This window comes from Poecilia reticulata, chromosome 13, assembly GCF_904066995.2.
Source record: "Poecilia reticulata chromosome 13, P_reticulata-male-v2, whole genome shotgun sequence".
NCBI classification, from domain to species: domain Eukaryota; kingdom Metazoa; phylum Chordata; class Actinopteri; order Cyprinodontiformes; family Poeciliidae; genus Poecilia; species Poecilia reticulata.
The window spans coordinates 14,051,615-14,070,871 of NC_088842.1; the positions used below are offsets into that span (position 1 = coordinate 14,051,615).

The following is a 19,257-nucleotide window of genomic DNA, read 5'->3' on the forward strand; positions in this document are numbered from 1 at the left end:
AAAAAAAGGAATAATAAATAAACGTATTCCTTCTCTTTTACATGGGATGCCATTACCTCTATCAAAGAACTGCAACACATTGTTTTCCTTTTATCGGTCATAATCCTTGGAAAAAGTAATCATAATCAAAATTAAATCTGGATCGGCAGGTGAGACGTCAAAGAAAAAGGGAAGTGGGTGCTTTTCTATAGACTGTCCTGATCTGATACAAAGTATCGACTCACTGTCTCGATCAAGGCATTCGTAAATGATCAGCGTCAGAATAGCTGACTTCACTAAACTCCTTATCTTTTGTTTTCCCGACAGTCTGTGATGGAAAACAGTGATTCACGTGCTGCTGGTAGATATCAAAACATGGAGAAGCAGCATTCAGCTTCTATGCACCTCAAATCTGGAACAAACTTCCAGAAAACTGCGAAACAGCTGAAACAATGACTTATTTAAAATCAGGACTATAAACCCACCTGTTCAGAGTTGCTTTCGAACCGTAACAAAATGGAACATCGACCAACATATTTCATGTTTATAGATGATTGTAACAATGACACAAACCAGTTACTGGTTTTCAAAATTGTTGTCAATATGATGCGTATAATATTTTTCCAAGATGTAAAGACTTTGAACTGCCTTGTTGCTGAAATATGCCATACAAATAAACTTGATTGATTTATATTATTATTTGCCTTTTTATTGCCTGCTAATTACTCATTTCTAGTTTATATATTTTTTTGTTGTTAAAGGAAGTCCTAAAAACTGGGGGGGTTTTTTCATTCCCATTAGACGGTAGCCAGCCTCTGCCCTTCCTCCTCCTGTTATCTCTGCCGTTTAGCTGTGTCACCGCTGCTATGACTGCGTTAGTACGCGGGAGCTAAAAGCAAAAACGTCCTGTCGGCACCCAGCTCACGGCTGGTTGGCATCCTCTGCTGGCGTGCGAATGCGTGTGTGGCTTGGCCATCTGCAGTATGGTGAGTGAAGCATGTAATCTGCGTTGTGATGAGAAGTGAAATGCTGTAGATTCAGCAGCACAACTCACGCCCTCTGCATCTGGTAACCTCTCCCTGGTTGCACCTTTTTCTTATTTTTTTACGTCGGCTGTGTCCTCTGAACCAACACTGATGACTTTGCTTGGAATCTGTTCTACCTGCAGTTTATGTTTTCGTTTTAGAACTGGAAGTGCAGGGGCTTTTTTCACCTCCTGGAAGGCGAATATGCAGCAGACTAATGAGAGATTAGTTAAACTGAATCTGGTGTGAGGACATATGGTTGGTGTATGTGCTACTGTCACTGCGTCATATGGCATCTTGTTTGTACTTGTGTTGTGCACTCGAGACTTTGCATGTGTTTGTTTGTGTATCAACATCAGAGAAGCAGCTATCATAAAGGAGGAGAGTACCAGATGAAAACAGGAGGAAGGGGGCAATTATGTGTAACATTAGGTGGAGTCTGAGTAAGTTAAGTGCCCTGTAGAAGTCTTCATAGCCCTTGAACTCTAAAAAAAAACATTTTGTTGTGAATCAATCCTGTATAAGCAAACTGAATTGAACTGAGACTGGATGGATGGATGGATGGATGGATGGATGGATGGATGGATGGATGGATCTGAAAATTGTGGCAAGCTGTCAGCTTTTATCAGATTGGATTGATTAACATCTCTGAATGACATGTAGGTTTAACATGATAAATACAACCGTTTTGGAGCACAAGACAAACAAATCGGTCACAGAAACCTCAGCTAGACCAGAATGAGAGCCTGAGATATCAGAGCAATCTTTGAACAAGATGTTGGGTCCATAAGAAACAGGAAATGTTTTTTCTGGTTTGGAGATGAAATTGTAATTTATTGTATATTTATCTTTATGCTGAGCCAAGCTTTATTTATGAAAGGCCACACAGCAAAGGATGTTTATGTGATAAAGTTTTAAAATGGTGCTTTAAAAAAAAAAAAAAGAAGCAGTTAACACAGGATGACTTTCACATGCTCAGGCTTTGGAGCCAAAATATCTGGTTTGTTCTCACTTTAAGAAACACTTCTAGTGTGAACAATTGTGTGAAAGCACAAGTGCAAATGTATACCAGCCAACGACTTCCATGGCTTTCGTGTGTATTATTAAGGTTCACTGTTAGACATCCTTTTTAACAAATTAATGTATATATAACGTTATAAACGGATGCAGCTTAAAATAACAGAAATTGTTTAATAATTAGGATTTTTGTGTGACGTACATATACCGGTAGTTCTTTTTCAGGCTGCAATTAATCAGAAACCATGTCTGTGTCAAACGGTTAGGTTGCTAATCATTTATGATGCTAGCGTCAGGAATGGACACTCAGAAAGCCAATCAGAAAGCAAGGTGAAGAAAATACGACGGTGAATCCAAAATTCATAAGACAAAACCGCTGTGGCGCACTAGAGAGCCCAGTGTACGTCAGGGACGTCTTTGTTTTGCTTTTCTTCTGTTAAAAATAATCCATAAGCTATCACCACTGCTTCTTCCCAGTCGGCCATGTTTGTTTACTTTGAACTCGCGTCTGACCTCGAGGTTTTGTGAAATTTTCCATCTGACACCTGGATGTTGGCGAATGAAATCTGTTTGTGTGTGGTGTGCTGTATTTGCCACATGGCTGTAAACCACACACTCTACAACCAAACCTGTTATATCTATATATTTTTTAACATATATTTAACATATAATATATTTTTGTCTCTCAGGTTTTGAAAATTAACCGACTACTTTAAAATCTTGCCATTTGTTGAATTGAGAGCAATATTTAAGCCAAAACTGTACAAAAAATATATATATTTTGAATTTAAAATGAAATAATAATGAAAAAAACCTTTGCAAATATGTTACACTAAAAATTCAAGTTTTAGTTTCACCTGGTTCAAATTCTGTGAAAATATTCTTCTATTAATCACTTTTTGCTATCCAATTATTAGTTAATATAAAACAATAGTCACCAGATCAACACTAGGCTGATAAATCAAGCAGAAGGACAACTCTAATCGGTCACAGCTAAAGTCTGTGGGGCTAAAGTCTTTTTTATTGTTGACAAAGTGATGCATCTCTGACGCTAACTTTGTGCCGCCTCGATCGGGTAACAACGGACCCTCAGTCCAGACGTTGATGTAATTTCTCTTATTGCATCTGCAGCAGACACAATGCAGCCGTGTTTCTGCAGATCTGGGGCTCCCACTTCAGACCTCAGCCGTGTTGTGATAAGATTCAGCAGGAGCCAAAAATCACACTCAGGGGTTTTGTGTTCATGTAACGTGGGAGCTAGACAGACTGGAATTTACCGTCGCAGCAGCAGCAGGGCCACACACCATCCCTCCAACTTCCTTTCACCAGGGCAAATGGAGGGCACCACCCTGCAGATGCGGGGATTGTTTGTCGCCTTTTGTCTCACAGGTGTTTGCTCGACCGCATACCAGTCCAAGGAAATATTCCCCAGCCGTTTTCTCCACCCTGGTTGAGTTTAAGCTGTGGTTTCTTCATGATGCAGCAGCCGTTTGTTCAGATATCTGGGGGTCTGTTTCTGGTTCCCATTCCAGATAATGACTGAGAATAAACAGTGCGACTCATTAAAATCTCCAGGTCTCTGCCAAAGGTAGTAAAATAAAGGGTAGTTACAGTTCATGGGAAGCCAGGATTTTTTGTTGCGGCTTTTGAAGTGTAATTTGGTTGTGTGTTGATGTGAAAGCTGTAGATCTGCTATAAATATAAAGCTAGCATTTCTCAATTTATACAGTCTACACCCTTCATGCTACTGCTAATGATGCAGCTCAGGTTTCTCAAGATGTTAAAATGTATTAAACAAGGAAACACAAACACACTTGGTGTGGAACAGAGGTCCTTATTGTCTTCTTTTGCCTCTTAGATTCTCTGCGTTGTCTCAACGTGAATTAATCAAATGGAAAAAAAACATTCTTGCTCAAGTGATCCTGAAACATATTTTCAGCCAGCTGGAAATCACACTCTCTGCAGGCTGGCACGAGTTCCTTTGGGTTTGTGTTCATAAACGCTGGTTAACCCACAGATAAACATGTTCAACTGAATGTAAGTATTTATACCAAGGCTGCACTACATATCAGATACATCACAATATATGCATTTGGTGAGGAAATACCTGGAGTGCAATTAGGGTTAGCTAATTACTGAAGTATCATATATTGAGGCCGTCTATTCCTTACACAGTGCAGCTACTTCATGAAAACTTTGTTGCCTGGATGAAAATGTTACTTTTCTTTCATGTAGCTGGATAAATTATCAGGAGTCGATGTCCGGTAACAAACTAAAGCAGAAAGACGCTACTATGCAATTTTTCATTTATTGCAAGTTTTATTGTTGTCTCAGCATTTACAAATACGATCACATTATACGTTTTCCTAATAATGCACAAGCCTAATTTTTACCCATTGAACTTATTCACATTTTGTTACGTTACAGCCACAAACTTTAGTGTATTTTAATGGCATTTATGAAACGAAGCAACAAAAAGTAGTTCATATTTTTGAAGCTCAAGGAAAATTATGCTTATTTTCAGTGTAAATCCAGTTGTTTTGTGAAGGTCTTAGACATTAATTAGACAACAAACGGCGTCACGAAGACCAAGGAAGACAGAAAGTCAGGGAGAATGGCACAACTGCAGACGTACCAAGACATGACTGTCCTTTTAAACAGACTGTCTGGACATGGAGGACTCTGGAGGAGCTCCACAGCTCAAGTGGAAGAATCTGTCGACAGTATTAGTTATGCAGGATAAAGCTGCCATTTCCTGAAGTCATTGCTGAAAGAAAACCATAAATCATTTGCCATAAGACGCAGCAAACAAGCGGAAGATGGTGCTCTGATCAAATCACACACTTGCACTTTTTTTCCCTCCTACATATAAAATATTGCGTGTTGTAGAAAATTGCAGCCATTTCCCCTGAAGATCCTCACTGTGAAATACGGTGGTGGCAGTATCAGGCAGTGGTGATGCTTCAGCAGGAGTAGGGAGAATGAAAGAGAGACCTCAAGACTGGAACAGGACAGTAATGTGATAGAATGGCCTAGTCAAATCCAGAATTAGATCCAATTGAAACTCTATCTAGATTTTAAAAATACCTGCAGGTGCTAAAGAAGAAAGTCTGAATGTCTCTGCAAAGTTGGTTAACACGTCCAAAAGACCTAATTGGAGCAAAATGAATTTCCACAAAGCCGTTTATGGCTTTTAGTGTTGGTCCAACACATAACCCCACAGTAAATCAGATTCCACCAAGGGGTGTGAATACATTTACAAAGGCCCTTGGTGAAATATTTGAGCCATGAGAACAGACTGCAGGTTGCTCTGCGGCTGAAATAAACCGAACAATGGTCTTCCTTGCTTGTGATGAGGGAAAGCCTTTCCCTTTCTTCCAGTGGAAACCCCTCCTTGCCAGAGCTGGACTTTTGTTGCGGCGCGCCACCTTACAGGGGGTAAAAAAACAAAGTGAGAAACTACTTGAGCTCCTTTCCAACAGGAATCTTTTGGCGTCAGATAAAGATCCTTAATTGAATGGAGGAGGAAGTGTAGGAAGTGTAAGTTCAGCAAATCCTGCAGCTCCTGGTTCCTCGCTATTGTGGGACAATATTTATGTTCTTGCAGAGATGGCGGTATCTGCTTCAAAGAGTGTCAGCGTACACCGAGAGCTAACCCTCTGCTAGGAGGCTGTTTCCTGTCCTAGTTGAGCAGCTTTGACTGGACCATTCATGCATGGAAAAGAAATAGGCAGACTTATTGAATTAATTAGAATATGCATTCATATGAGGCCTGTTCGTCAGATTAAAAGCAACTTTCAGTAGATATTTAACATATTTTTCATTTCGACTACATTTCTGTATTGATCTTTTTTTCTTGGTTTGATGTAGTATTCTAATTTTAAATATCATCCACAAGTTGAAAATCATCATAATTCACAGAAACATTCTTTCAAACATGCGTCTGTGTGCAAGTAACTTGGTGATAAAGTTACTGATATTAACGGGCTTTATTGAGTGTGTGTGTGTGCGCGTGTGCGTGTGTGTGTGTGCGTGTGTGTGTGATGTATGACAGTAAAGTCTTTTACAGTTGTAGGCAGCAGGTGGCGCTGTCCATCCTCTACTGTCCGTGCTGCTGGTTCTGCAAACATATCAGTTTCTCTGAACGCAGGATGAGTAGTACTCATGTAACTTCTCAGGTATCCTGTTCCTCTGTTTTTTATTTTTTATCTTTAGATTTAGATTTGATAAAAAACTCAGTCTAGTCTTTCTGGCCTAAATTGAGATTATGTTGCATATCATGTTAAACTGCAGTCAGCATTGAAGTGTCAGTGTCTGAACTGCTGCAATCACAAAGATGCAACATTATGTTACATTTTATGTGGCATATTCTGCATATTCTGGACTTTCCTTGTCCTCAATGCACATTTTATGAACTCAAGATGCTGAAGCTGTGAAAAAATGTAGCTAAATATTTCAATATTAAACGTTTGTTGCAGCGTAAATTGCAGCAACAAGACATTTCTGATGAGATCAGTCATAATGATGAGCTGTTTGATATCTTAACTTTGTTTCATGTATAAGTTCGGGTCAGTGCAGGCAGGCGGTCCGTCTAAACCTAAGCCATCCGTCCTCTGGGCTCCGTCAGCCCTTTTAGACAGTCCATGGTAATCACTGTCATGATGTGATCCAGCCAGAGTAGATTAAGGCAGAGCAGCAGCCCTCTCCCCAGACACCATCTTTCCTTACAGGAAGTTATGTCTCCTGTCTCTTGGTCTTCACTGTTCCTCCACCCTCTCCGACCGACCGACTCTGACACATTTAAATCTGGGATTTGCGTACTGTGTGGTTTGTTAAACAAGCATTATGTTGACTCGATGCTATTTGTGCTGCATTCGGTCTACTCCTCATGGTACCCATTACAGTGGTATAAGTTGGCAGTCTTGAGTTGAGCACGATGTAGATTGGGATCGCGTAGCGTTTAGTTCTCCTCCCACAAGCAGAAAATGAATTCCCAGCTGAGCTCAACCCTTGTTTGTCCTCTGCAGTAGAACGGTGAGATTTAATCTTAGCCCAGACTTAAGCTGGGCTTTTCCAACTACGTCTTTGTTTCCAAGTATGCGCTTCATCTCAGGGACAATTATGATTTGTTGAATCAAGAAACACACTCCTGCAGATAATACCGCAGGGGCATTAGGCTTTTTACAGAAAATTTGACTCACAAGATCAGCGCAGTGATTTAATCCCCAAAATCCTAATTCTTAAAGAATGAGTGTTACAAGACTTTCAAAGCTCAGATATGTGCCCAGATTAACAGAGAAGCTTTGTGCTCTGACCCACTTAAGTGTGCATTAAATAATAAGATTAGTTGTAGCCTGAATGCATCAACTTTTCCTCCGTGGACACACACGAAGGCACACATGTTGTGCTGTTCTGGCACTGCCATCGCTCACAGTTAAACGGGTCTGCCTCTGTAAAAACTTCTGCTCATTTTTACAAATCAACTTGTTTCTTTAACTATTTTGTCATTTTAGCTAAATTGTTAAGAGTGCTCTGTCACTATTTCAGTCATGAATTATGAATTTCATGCTTTATATACAGAGGTATAGTTTGTGGAACAGGACGACGGATGACCTCTCACTCATGACCTGCAAATGACCACAAGACTGGACAAAATGGGTCATAAGGCGGAGCTCTGGAGACACTTGACATGCGGAGGGACTGAATCTGTACCTGTCTGGGGAGAAACGTCCCCAGACTGAGCCAGATGGGAGGGGAGTAAAGTATCAGTTAGCATTGACTGACTGAGGCGAGAGGAGTGGATGTTCTTCTGTGAGTTGATAAAGACTGAAGGAGCTGCTCTGTCCGAGTCGCCGTCTGAGACTCTGTTAGACGTGAAACTCTACGGATATTCTGGCAATGATTTCAGAGCCTAGTAGTGATGCAGAGGTATGTGCTGCAGCCTTTTCCTGACTTATCACAGTGTTTTTTAGACGTGCTGATCAGACATATGTTTTTGTAAAGCTTCAATCTGCTGATGCAATTTTTAATAGATCTGATTTCCCTGTTAGAGAAATAACATTACAGTCTTCCCGGTGTACAGGATCAATAAGTATTTTTGCTACCAGGTGGCGGTTTCTCAAAGTGATGGAGTAAAATCAAAGTTGTAGACAAAATAGTCAGAGTTCACAATTTAAGCAGCTTTTAGCATCTTCCATAATTCAGCAATTAGCAGTCTCCCTGACTGCGTATTAGAAAAAACTGATTTTCAAAAGGCTTCAAACTAGGTTGGTAATGGCACTATTACTATTTGAACTTGTATCACAAAATATCAAGAGCAAATTTTTAAATGTCTACTGCCAACATTTTCAAATATGAAACCAAACATAAATTGAAAGCCCCAAAGGTTAAAACATTGCTGCAACACATTTAGCCTTCCTGTTATCCACTGCAGCTGGGTCTTTTCCATCCTTTGTAAATTCAACTAAAATTCACCAAAGCTGGTGAAATTTGATGGTCATTGGCAGATGGATCTTTTTTCTGACCTGAAATAGTCCGGTGGAGAACAACCAAAACGACAAAAGTACAAATGTGACCAGTGACCAGCTGGTTCAATCACGTTGCTCTGTATTGTATCAGTCTGAATAATTAGCTGACACTCCCTACTTGCTCTTTGAAATAACTGCCTGTAGATGTACGTTTGTATTAAATGAATGCATGTAGGAGACGTTAGCTTACTCTCATTATTGTGCAGATATAATTCTACCCTTTTTGTTATTTATTATGAATCTAGATCTGCTATCTAGGGGAAAGTTTATCGCGTTATCTAAGGTTTTATCATTCGCCTGAGATGCAGAGCTGTGTTTTGAAGAGGGGTTATTTTCGTCCCCTCCGTCTCCCGCTCTGTGTGCCGAGCCAGCTTCACACAGAGCGCTGCTCTTACTGTCCAAACAACCGCAGCATTCACACAGAGCGCACATGGCTCACTTCACCACCTGCTGCTGGCCTCATCACAAGGGGAGCCTCACTGCTATTCACAGGCTGGAGGAAAACACACAGGCTTCTGTTTTTGTTATGGAATAAAGGGACCGTTAAAAATAATTATTCATTAGGGCAATCAATCAGTTTGATCAGTTAATTCATATTAATTTTTGGAAAATCTGTTTTTTTGTTGAGCATCTTGTGAGATTTACATACACATTTTACAGATGAGGAAATGCCAAATCATTTAGCACATAAGAATCACGTTATGGCTACAGGGCGGGCCACAAGTTTCCATATATAGAAAAAATAAACATTTTACATTGGACAACCGCTTTTATTTTTGTGGAACTCTGTGTAATCGCACTTCGTGGTTGATCTGCAACATTTCCAGTTTTCTGAAACTTGCAAATAAGTTTTGCCACAGTGTGGTGTGTGTGTGACGCTCGTTCCATGTTTTCTGTTAAAGTTTTGTGCAGCCATTCGACTGCTTCCTAATACAGCCGTCAGTATAATGTCAATTCTTTGCTCTTTTGTCAAACTCATCTTCTTGGGTATCTGAAATATAAAAAAATATATACATTTTACATTCTTCTATGTATGGAAATTTATGGCCCACTCGTATTTTGAAAGAACAACACAGACTAGGATGAAAATGTCAGGATTTGTGATGGCTATCTGAGCTTTTTTTTCTCATTAAAATGACAATTTTTTTGTCATTTTAAGACATTCTTGTGGAAAATTGTCTTTATTTTGTTAATATTATGGTTATATTCTCACATTTAAGCAAATATTCTCCTAATACTCAATTGAACAACAGAGGGGATGATTGAAGTAAATGCATTTGCTGTAATTCTTTTTCAAACAAAGAGAGGTTCAAAAACGGATCAGATATGAAAAAATCTTAGATTTTATTTTTAATTCCTGTCATCCAGCCCTAATATGTACAAAATATCATTCATATATAATTTGTTCACACTCCCACACTGCACTCGTTTACAGTCATGTGATTTTCTGTGCCAACAGCTGTAAAAGCTGCCAAGACAAATGATTTGGGTAATTACTGCAGCTGGGTTTATGAACAGTTTTGCTGAATGCATTTCCTCCCAGGCTGAAATATGCTTTCATCACAGCAGATCAATAGCGACATGCTATACAGTGTCTGTATGACTTCTGGCAGCTTCTGATTGCGTTTCCCATGTCGCATAGGGAGCAGCTGAAGAAGGCTTTCCCCTGGAGAGCCATGTTTAATGTAACAAATCATCGTCAATCAGTCCTGTGTCAGCCAAACGCACGATCCAAGAGTAACAAAGCAGCACATTCAGCCGCACAACTTGTTTATGTTGTGCTTGGTTTCATGTCCTTCGATTGTTTCTCTGGGGCTGCAGGGCTTCTTCGCCTTGAAGGTTTGAACCCCAGCAGAGGGAAGGCGCTTCTGTTTGACAAACTTTAGCTTATTCCTCTCACATTGGTGTCTTTCTAAAGAGTTGGCTACAAAATCTATTCTCATCTCATTAATTGAGCAGCAACCTATCACTTACCTCTGCAACGGCTTATTAAATTTGATTAAAATGATTACTTTTATTTTCCTGAACTGTTTATGCAACAGAAGGGTTGCTCAGATTGCTACATTGCCATCTCTTATTTCAAATAACAAACAAGGCAATCCAGGCCAGACGGTGTATTTGGAGTTTATGAAAGACCATTCAGTGGCTTCTGATTATATTCATAACCCTTGAGCTTTTTCTGCTTTACAAGCTGAGACTAAGATGAACGCTGTTTGGATTTTATGTGATTGAAACTGCAAAAAGTGGTGCTTAACTAGTAAATGGAAAGAAAACGATGCATAGCTTTTTTTTTTATTTTTTAAGGTTTTACAAATAAAAATCTGAAAGGTGGGGTGTGCACTTGTATTTAGCTCACCTGAGTTATTTTGTAAAGTCAGCCATTTTCTTTTTTAGCAGGGATGGTGTCAAGTACTTATTTTTTTGTTACCACTTGTGCAAAGATGGCGGAATGAAGTCTATTTACTTCAAAGGCAACTGGTTGCCGAGAATTTGATTTAAAGATAAGAGTGAAACGGGCTAAAAACAAATGCACACCACACTTTTCAGATTTTAAAACAGATTCAATTTCCTCTCCACTTCCCAACATCTATGAATTCTGCAAATCTATTCCTTAAAATTCTAGTAAATAACTGAGATTTGAGGTTGCAATGTAACAGAAAATGAAAAGGTTTGAAGAGTGTTGAACGGTTTTGCAAGGCGCAGTATGAATGTCTGCTGAAGCTCGAAAACATCTTAAGTGCATTTTTATCAGTATTACAGGAAATGCCAAAGAAGCCGCTGCTGAAGTAAGATATGTCACTGCCAAGGCCCGATGTTTTCGTCCACATACCATTGTTTAATTTTCTCTTTTATTTTTTTTATTTATGGCTGGGAGGGGGGGAATGGAGACATGTTTTTAAATAATGTGGGGAAGTCTTTAAAGCATTTCTGAGTAATGTGAGGAAGTGTTTAAAGTATTTTTAAAGTAATGTTTGGAAGTCTTTAAGGCCAAATGGACTTAAAACTGACTGACGGTGTAAAAAAGATGATTTGTCATAAGCCTGTTCTGCAGGCTGTGGAGTTTCAAAGGAACTAGAAGTCGTGTGTTTTTTACTTCTGGACCTGGTTTCATGTTGAAGCTGAACCCGGTGCAGCTGTGGTGTCACCTGGACCGGAGTTTATTCAGCTTTCTGCCTCAGATGAACCAACACTTATAGAAACACTAATTGGTTCAGAGCTCAGATGAGACGTTTTCTTGAGGGACAATGTGAGGAATTGGTGTCAGAGTTCACTGCAGGTCCTTCTAGGTTTCTGTTCATTTTATTGCCTCACATTTTTATAATATGGATTATAAGGCATAAATGAGCATAGCTACAGAATAAAAAAAGTGTCGATTTCCTGTCCAAACCTTTATACTGCAGTACATGAGGGCACTTCTTTTGTTTTTGGCACACTGCTAAGCGTGTTAATTTTTTTCCCTGATGTCTTTGGTTCTGTCATTTCGTGGTTGAGATTTTGAGATTTCGGTATGTAATTTATCTATCTACAAATATTTTGAGGACATTAATGAGTGTAGGCTCCTGGCCTGGTTGGTTGAGTTTGGGAGGAAAATGTTCCCTGTTGCCGAACTTTAACTTTGACATGTACTTGCTGTACAGATGGGAGAATAAATCCTCCAGCCGCTCACTGTAATGCCTGTCTCAGTAACCTGATCGGGTTTGGAGTCTTGTTCAGGAATGCCACTGAAAGAAAGCAGAAAGGAAAAGAACAGACACACTCTTTTAAGACCTTGCACCAGTCAGAGTTTCTGATCTGTTTTCAATTTATCTTTGACCAATTTTAGCCAATTCCAGTTTCCTCTAGAGCTCTTTTTCCTCTTTATCTATCTGAAGTTTTAGGTCAGTTATCATAACTCTACAGTCGTCCTGTTCAAGACGTCTTGTGGCTCTTTATGCCTATAATCTTTGTTTTTTAATTAAACCGACCACATCCTTCTTGGTAGCACGTGAAGACGAGTTTCTCTTCATTAAATGTTTATAATGAAAAAACTGTAACAGATTGTGAATTGTCATCCAGACTTTATGGTAACTGGAGGAAGCAAAAGAAATCCTCTCCTTCATTCCTGGTTCTGTTCTGTGTTCGGCCTCTGAATGACGACGTGGAGCTGATCAATGCCGCCGATCGGTTCCCGGGGCCCTGATTGGTTCAGTGGAGCTGAAGGACGTTGCGTCCTCTGTGTAAGCGCTGCAGCTGAAGCTCTGACTGCCGGCTGGAGTCTGAGTGAAGAGCAGCGAACTGAGCAGCAGAGAGGAGCTTTTGCTTTCAGATTGCAGGTCCAACAGGTGAGCGGCTGGAACGGAGGAGGAGGAGATGCTCTGCATGCACCGGCAACGAAGGACGGGACTTTATAATCCAGCTGTCACTATGGGATCGATTAATGCTTTTAATGGCTTCAGTAACGGGAAGAGTTGTGATTGTTAGACAGCCCAGCTGATGTTGCTGGGAGACTCTTTGCTTAGTTGTTTTTGCAGCTTCTCAGCGTCGTATTTAAGCTAAAGTGTCGGGTTAAAGCTGTGTGACTGACCGTCTCTGTGGTGTATGTGGGTCACAGAGCCTCCCTGTTGCTCATCGATTAGTGATTTGGTGATCGCTCAGGAAGGCAAGTCGATTTCTCTGCTGCCCTCCAGCTACAAATCTTCGTACATTTGAATCTATGAACTCTTTTACCAGATGATCATGCTGGATTCCCAGTTTAAAATGTCCAAAACTTTGGCACTGGACTAGCTATTTTTAGTGGCAGTATTCATTTAAAACATTCATTGGATGGAGATGTGAGTGGATTAACTTTCCATAAAACATTCAGTGACTCTTTGGGTTATGTAACTGCAGCTGGGACTCAATTATTTCTGTTGTTGGAATGGGTGGAAATCAGTGTTTAAAGACTGAATGGTTTGCTGTGCAGAAATTAAAAAAAAACATACACAGCTGAGCTCAAAATGCCTTCATTGATTCACTAAAGCAATCAGTGAATCCATGTAGGCTGCAGCCATACCATCTATCTGCTAAATGGTATGCAGCTCCAGTTGTTCTTCATTCCTATAACCTGTGATTTCATCATTGTCTTCTTCCATCTTCCTCGATCCTTTCACCTCACTGCTCACATCTCTCGAACCTTGTGCACCTGATTTTCCCTCTTTGGACCCTCATTTCCAATCTCCATCCTGGACATCTTCTCCACCCGTTCCCTCTGTCATGACTGGAGATTGCAGAGTGCAGTGTAGCTCCCATTGCGATGGAGGACAGTGACCACGAGCCGTCCTCTTCGTCAGACGAGCAGGACTCCTGCCCGTCGTCACCCAATCAGAACAGGCACCACAATGCTGCACAGGTACTCCAGGGAAGCTTTCTGAGGGTCACGCTTCAGAGGGGCCTAGTCAAAGTCTGCGCTTAAATTAGATTTATAGTGTGTGGTATGACTTTCACCAGGCCATTCACATTCATATTTATCTAAAACAGATTTGCAAAGAAAAAAAAACATGTTTTCCTCCACAGTGATGTGAAAAACTGCAGTTATCCCAATCAGAGATTAGTATGGACAAGGATAAACTTGAGGAGTCCATATAACCTTCAAATGAACAGTAATATTTTACTCAATTTAGTTTTATAACTCATAGTTGGAAATTAAATTAAGGTAACGTGCAAGGAGTTATAATCCACTGAGAGAAATTAGTGCTGCTGATGTTCACCCAAATAAGTCTTGTGATAAAGCCCAGTGTCCCAACATTTGGCTCGTTGCTCTTGTAGTTAAAGGCTAATTTTCATGTTTGTACCAGTGAAAGCTTTTCTTATCTGCTTGTAAAACCAACAAAAACCAAACAATCAGAAACATTTTAAATAACCAGTTTGGCATTGAATATTTGTTTTAATTTCTCTTCAGAATCTCTTTGTTTATGCCGTTTTTGAAACAACATGAACATAAAAATTACTCCATCTCTAAAACCATGTGCCCTCTTGGATCTCTGCACCTTTCCCTCTACTTTTGGCACCATTTCCTCCCCGTACCTCTTTATTTTTTTTTTCCCTCCCCATCCGTTTCTCTCCTCCTCACCACATCAACTCCGGCCTCGGTGTGTCTTTAGCATTTGAGCCATTCAGACGACTCCGAAGTGGAGAACATAATGCACGACCCTCCGCATCACGGAGGGAACGGCCCAAACCACGAAGCTCACGATGCAGACGGCCAAGACCGGCCCGTCACCCCGTCTTGCTTGCAGCCCCCGGTGGCGGGTCGAGCCCGGTCAGATTCGGGTTCAGATACCAGCTTGTCGCAGAGCAGAAGTGTGGAGTTTGACTTGCCGTCTCCCATCAGCCCCTGCAGGCCGAGGAGCCCCTGGGCTCTGTTCGATCCGTACAGCAATAATGAGGTAAAAACGAGCAGACTGAGTAAACCACGGAGGATTACCGACCCGTACAGCGAGCTGTGCTGTACAGGCTTTGACGTGCTGATGCAGACAGTTGTTTTTAAATCAGTGTGCTGGTGTATCTGAAGAACAAGTTAGCTGTTGTTTGTCTTGTACCCTGAAGTCGCACGTTTAGTGGTGTTGTTGACTAACTGGGAGCAGAAATCTCATTTTAAGGATGTGTTTTTTATTGAACTTATTGGTAGAAAGTTAGAAAGCTCAATATAATTAATATTTAAGAATGTATAAATCAACAAATCAAAAGGAAATAAACCACTTTTTTTAAAGATTTTTTTGGCTTTAGTGGCCTTTATTTGATAGTTAATTGACAGGAAAGTGGGTAATGAGAGAAGGGGAAGACATGCAGCAAAGGTTGCCAAGGCCGGGAATCGAACTGTGACAGCTGCGTCGAGGACTGAGGCCTCCATATGTGGGTTGTGCTTAACCCCTGCGCCACCATAGCACACCCTTGAAAATAAACCACATTTACATTAATCTTACCTTCTGTCCTAATCTAAATTTGACCGAATTAGTTTACATATTGTGTTTATAAAAGTAATCTATTCATATGTTTTTGTTTTCCGTTTTTTACTCTTGCTAGTTCCAGTGCTGTTAGCATGTACACAGAATATAATAGTTGGACAAATAAAATACATTTCAGTATTTCTGATGCTGTGTTCACGTACAACATAAATGAGTTGTGTCCCAACACTCGGCCCTGAGGAACCCCATGAGTCAGTCAATCATCATATATTTTTTCTTTAGCTCATCATAATGTCGCAGCTGTTGGACTTTTTGATCTTAAACAATCTTAATGTTTTCAATATTTTTCTAGACCAATAATAAACTGCTTTTGCCATTTTTTCATTTTTTTTCTCTCGGTTTTGAGTTTTTCACACAACCCTGATTGAGTTTTCCGTCTGCGTTTACTTTTAGGACCCAGACAAGGAATATGTGGGCTTTGCAACATTGCCAAACCAGGTGCACCGCAAATCTGTGAAGAAAGGGTTTGACTTCACCCTCATGGTGGCTGGTAAATCCCGTATTTACACTCTTCTAGACATTCGATCCTAAGCCCACCTTTGACTGAGAAGAGCCTGCTAATCACAGCGCTTCGAGCCTCGCTGATTTCGTCTCTGTTCTTTGTTTGAAGGCGAGTCTGGCCTGGGAAAGTCCACCCTGGTCAACAGCCTGTTTCTCACAGACTTGTACAAAGATAGGAAGCTGCTTAATGCTGAAGGTGAGTGAGCTGCAGCTGTGACCTCTGGGGGCGTTTGTTGTGCTACGGCTGATATTTGAACTTTTTCCTCAGAGAGGATCACACAGACGGTTGAGATCACCAAACACACTGTGGACATAGAGGAGAAAGGTGTGAAGCTGAAGCTCACCATCGTGGACACGCCTGGGTTTGGTGACGCTGTCAACAACACTGAATGGTACATTCGACTCTGTTTGGTGAGTAAAGGGGTTAAAACGTCTTGTGCGCTCACTGGCCGTCTCTTTGGGTTGCAGCTGGAAGTCGGTGGCGGACTACATCGACCAGCAGTTTGAGCAGTACTTCAGGGACGAGAGCGGCCTCAACCGCAAGAACATCCAGGACAACCGGGTTCACTGCTGCCTTTACTTCATTTCACCCTTCGGCCATGGGTACGAGGACGCTGCTGGTCCCTGCAGTTGGCCTGCTTGATGTTTGGTTTTTCCTTTCCTAGGCAACAGTAACTTTCTCCTAATGCAGTTCAACATGTTTATGTGACAGCCAGAAACCAAACTGGGCTTGTTTACATCAAAAATAAAATCTAGAGTTCTTCAGGGTTCCTCCATAGTTCTAAAAAGTGTTGGACTTCGTGTAAGCACTTTGAAATTCTCTTAATGCTGGCTTTTAATTGGTAGCTGACATGAAGGTTTCATCCACCCATCTGTTGGTTCCTTCCATCATCATCATCATCTGTTTGTCCATCCAGACTGATGATCTGTGGAAAAAAATCAAGCTCTTCCTCTTTCTCCCAGTGCTCCCAGTGCCCACAAAGGAGTCTTGCTCAGTGTAGATATTATGGCCACCGATGACAGCGGATAAACAGTTTTCCTGTAATGACACACTGAGCAGCGCGTACATGAGAGCCATTGACAGCTCTAAGACCTTCTTCCTGGCTCAGAATGGTTGTTTTTTTATTTTATTTTTTTTAAGGTTTTATTGCCTCTAGTGACCTTTATTTGAAAGTGCTATTACAGGAAAGTAGGGTAATGAGAGAGAGGGCAGACACGTGGCAGGCCGGGATTCAAACCTGCAACGGTCACCAAGGTCTCCTTATCCTCCTTATGTGGGTTTTTATTAACCCCTGTGTCACCACAGCGCCCCTGTGATTGGTTGTTTTTGACCAGAAGCGGTGCATTTCTTCAGATGGGAATAGTGACACTGAAGCAGACAACGCAGCAGCTCGCTGACGCCTTCAGGAGACGTCAGATCCTGTGTGGCGCTTTCACATCGATGAGCTGCTTTTGCTGATTCGGTGCTTTGATTCACATTTGTTCGCTCTCACTGTTCCACTTCGCTGTGCTCCTCATTGACCAGACCCTCAATAAAACAATCCTACAGGGCTTTACAGAGTTGAAGGTGTGGAGAAAGGGCTCCCTCTGCTGGTTAGTGACAGCAATTACTTATCAGATGCCACTCCACCTGTCTATTCATACTAAACAATGGGTTTAACAGACATATAAAATATAAATGTATACTTCAGTGCACATTTAGAATGAACTGCATTTCCACCAGAATAGATGGATGTTACAGGCATCGTCTGCAGCAGAAAATCATCCTGAAGTTGTTTCATAAAACGTACGGCCGCTGAACGACAGATCGGTGTGTTTTCTGCTCCTTCCAGCCTTCGGCCCCTGGATGTCGAATTCATGAAGGCTCTGCATGAGAAGGTTAACATCGTACCCATTCTGGCCAAAGCCGACACGCTCACCCCGAGCGAGGTCAAGAAAAAGAAAATCAAGGCAAGACCAATCATCTGTAGATCTGAATACCGATGGTGAAATTACATGAAGTCATCCTGGTGCTTTCATCTGTAGTGATGCCTAAATGCTTACAGCCAATCACATGCTGTCCCTGCAGATCAGAGAGGAGATCGAGCAGTACGGCATCAAGATCTATCAGTTCCCAGACTGCGACTCCGACGAAGACGAAGACTTTAAGCAACAAGACCTCGAGCTGAAGGTGAGAGCCAAACTTGGGAGCAAAAAACCTGCCGAGTTATAAACAACCTGCACTTTAACTGCGAGTATTTATTGTTTTTTTGTTTGTTTTTTTTAAGGAGTGCATCCCTTTTGCAGTAATTGGCAGCAACACGGTGGTGGAGGCCAAAGGGAAGAGGGTGAGGGGCCGCCTCTACCCCTGGGGCATCGTAGAGGGTAATTTGAAAACTAAAGTGGTTTCTAGTGACAAACGTGACTAACAGAGAAGCTGAGCTGGATGTTTGCTCTGTTTCAGTGGAAAACGCCGCCCACTGCGACTTCATCAAGCTGAGGAACATGCTGGTCCGCACACACATGCAGGACCTGAAGGACGTGACCCGGGAGACTCACTACGAGAACTACAGAGCCCAGTGCATCCAGAGCATGACCCGCATGGTGGTCAAGGAACGCAACCGCAAGTACGTCCACCGAGCGCCGCCAGCGATGACGCTGCATGGCATGGCGAATAAAAGCCGACCCACGTCTCTCTCTCTCCCTGCAGTAAACTGACCAGGGAGAGCGGCACCGACTTCCCCATGCCACCCGCCCCCGGAGCGTCGGAGAGCGACAAGGAAAAGCTCATCCGAGAGAAAGACGAGGAGGTACGGACCGCCGGCCGTGAGCCGGAGTCGCATCCCGAGTCTCAGCATGGCTCTGAGCACCATGAGTCCCCAGACCTCCAGGCCAGCAGAGGAACGAGCTCAGACCCGAAAGCTGACCAAGCCCTCTGATGACCGTTGGCTCACATAACGTCTTTACCCTCTATGCCAAGACTGAAGGAGATGTTGATACGGGAGGAAAATAGTCACAAAATGAGTTACAGACAGGTTTATTTTTGAGTCAAATAATAAGTCACGGGAACTAAAAACCTCACAACTATTTAATCATCAGAATAAAATGTTCAGGAAAATAATACATGTTACACCATGAATACAGTATACATGTTGATTTTTTGGATGGATTCATGTTTCAGGATGATTCTGGCCACAAGTTTACATACACTCGTCACCATGGATGTCGTATTAATCTGGGGTTTTT

The 19,257-nt window shown here is 41.6% G+C and overlaps 1 protein-coding gene across 2 annotated transcripts in view; it reads left to right on the top strand.

The window, feature by feature from the left end:
- The window catches only part of septin4b (septin 4b), a 42,550-nt gene that overhangs the window by 20,988 nt on the left and 2,305 nt on the right, over positions 1 to 19,257 (top strand). Inside the window, exons 1-12 of one of the 2 annotated variants that reach the window (XM_017308291.2) lie at positions 10,887 to 12,870; positions 13,791 to 13,916; positions 14,668 to 14,952; positions 15,925 to 16,021; positions 16,142 to 16,228; positions 16,301 to 16,424; positions 16,501 to 16,635; positions 17,865 to 17,982; positions 18,101 to 18,202; positions 18,300 to 18,396; positions 18,476 to 18,638; positions 18,722 to 18,821. In XM_017308291.2, the coding sequence (XP_017163780.1) occupies positions 12,700 to 12,870; positions 13,791 to 13,916; positions 14,668 to 14,952; positions 15,925 to 16,021; positions 16,142 to 16,228; positions 16,301 to 16,424; positions 16,501 to 16,635; positions 17,865 to 17,982; positions 18,101 to 18,202; positions 18,300 to 18,396; positions 18,476 to 18,638; positions 18,722 to 18,821 (1,605 nt within the window). In that variant the 5' untranslated portion in view covers positions 10,887 to 12,699. Of the gene's footprint in view, positions 1 to 10,886; positions 12,871 to 13,790; positions 13,917 to 14,667; positions 14,953 to 15,924; positions 16,022 to 16,141; positions 16,229 to 16,300; positions 16,425 to 16,500; positions 16,636 to 17,864; positions 17,983 to 18,100; positions 18,203 to 18,299; positions 18,397 to 18,475; positions 18,639 to 18,721; positions 18,822 to 19,257 lie in introns of those variants that run through there. The other variant, XM_081615110.1, reaches the window with a different exon arrangement.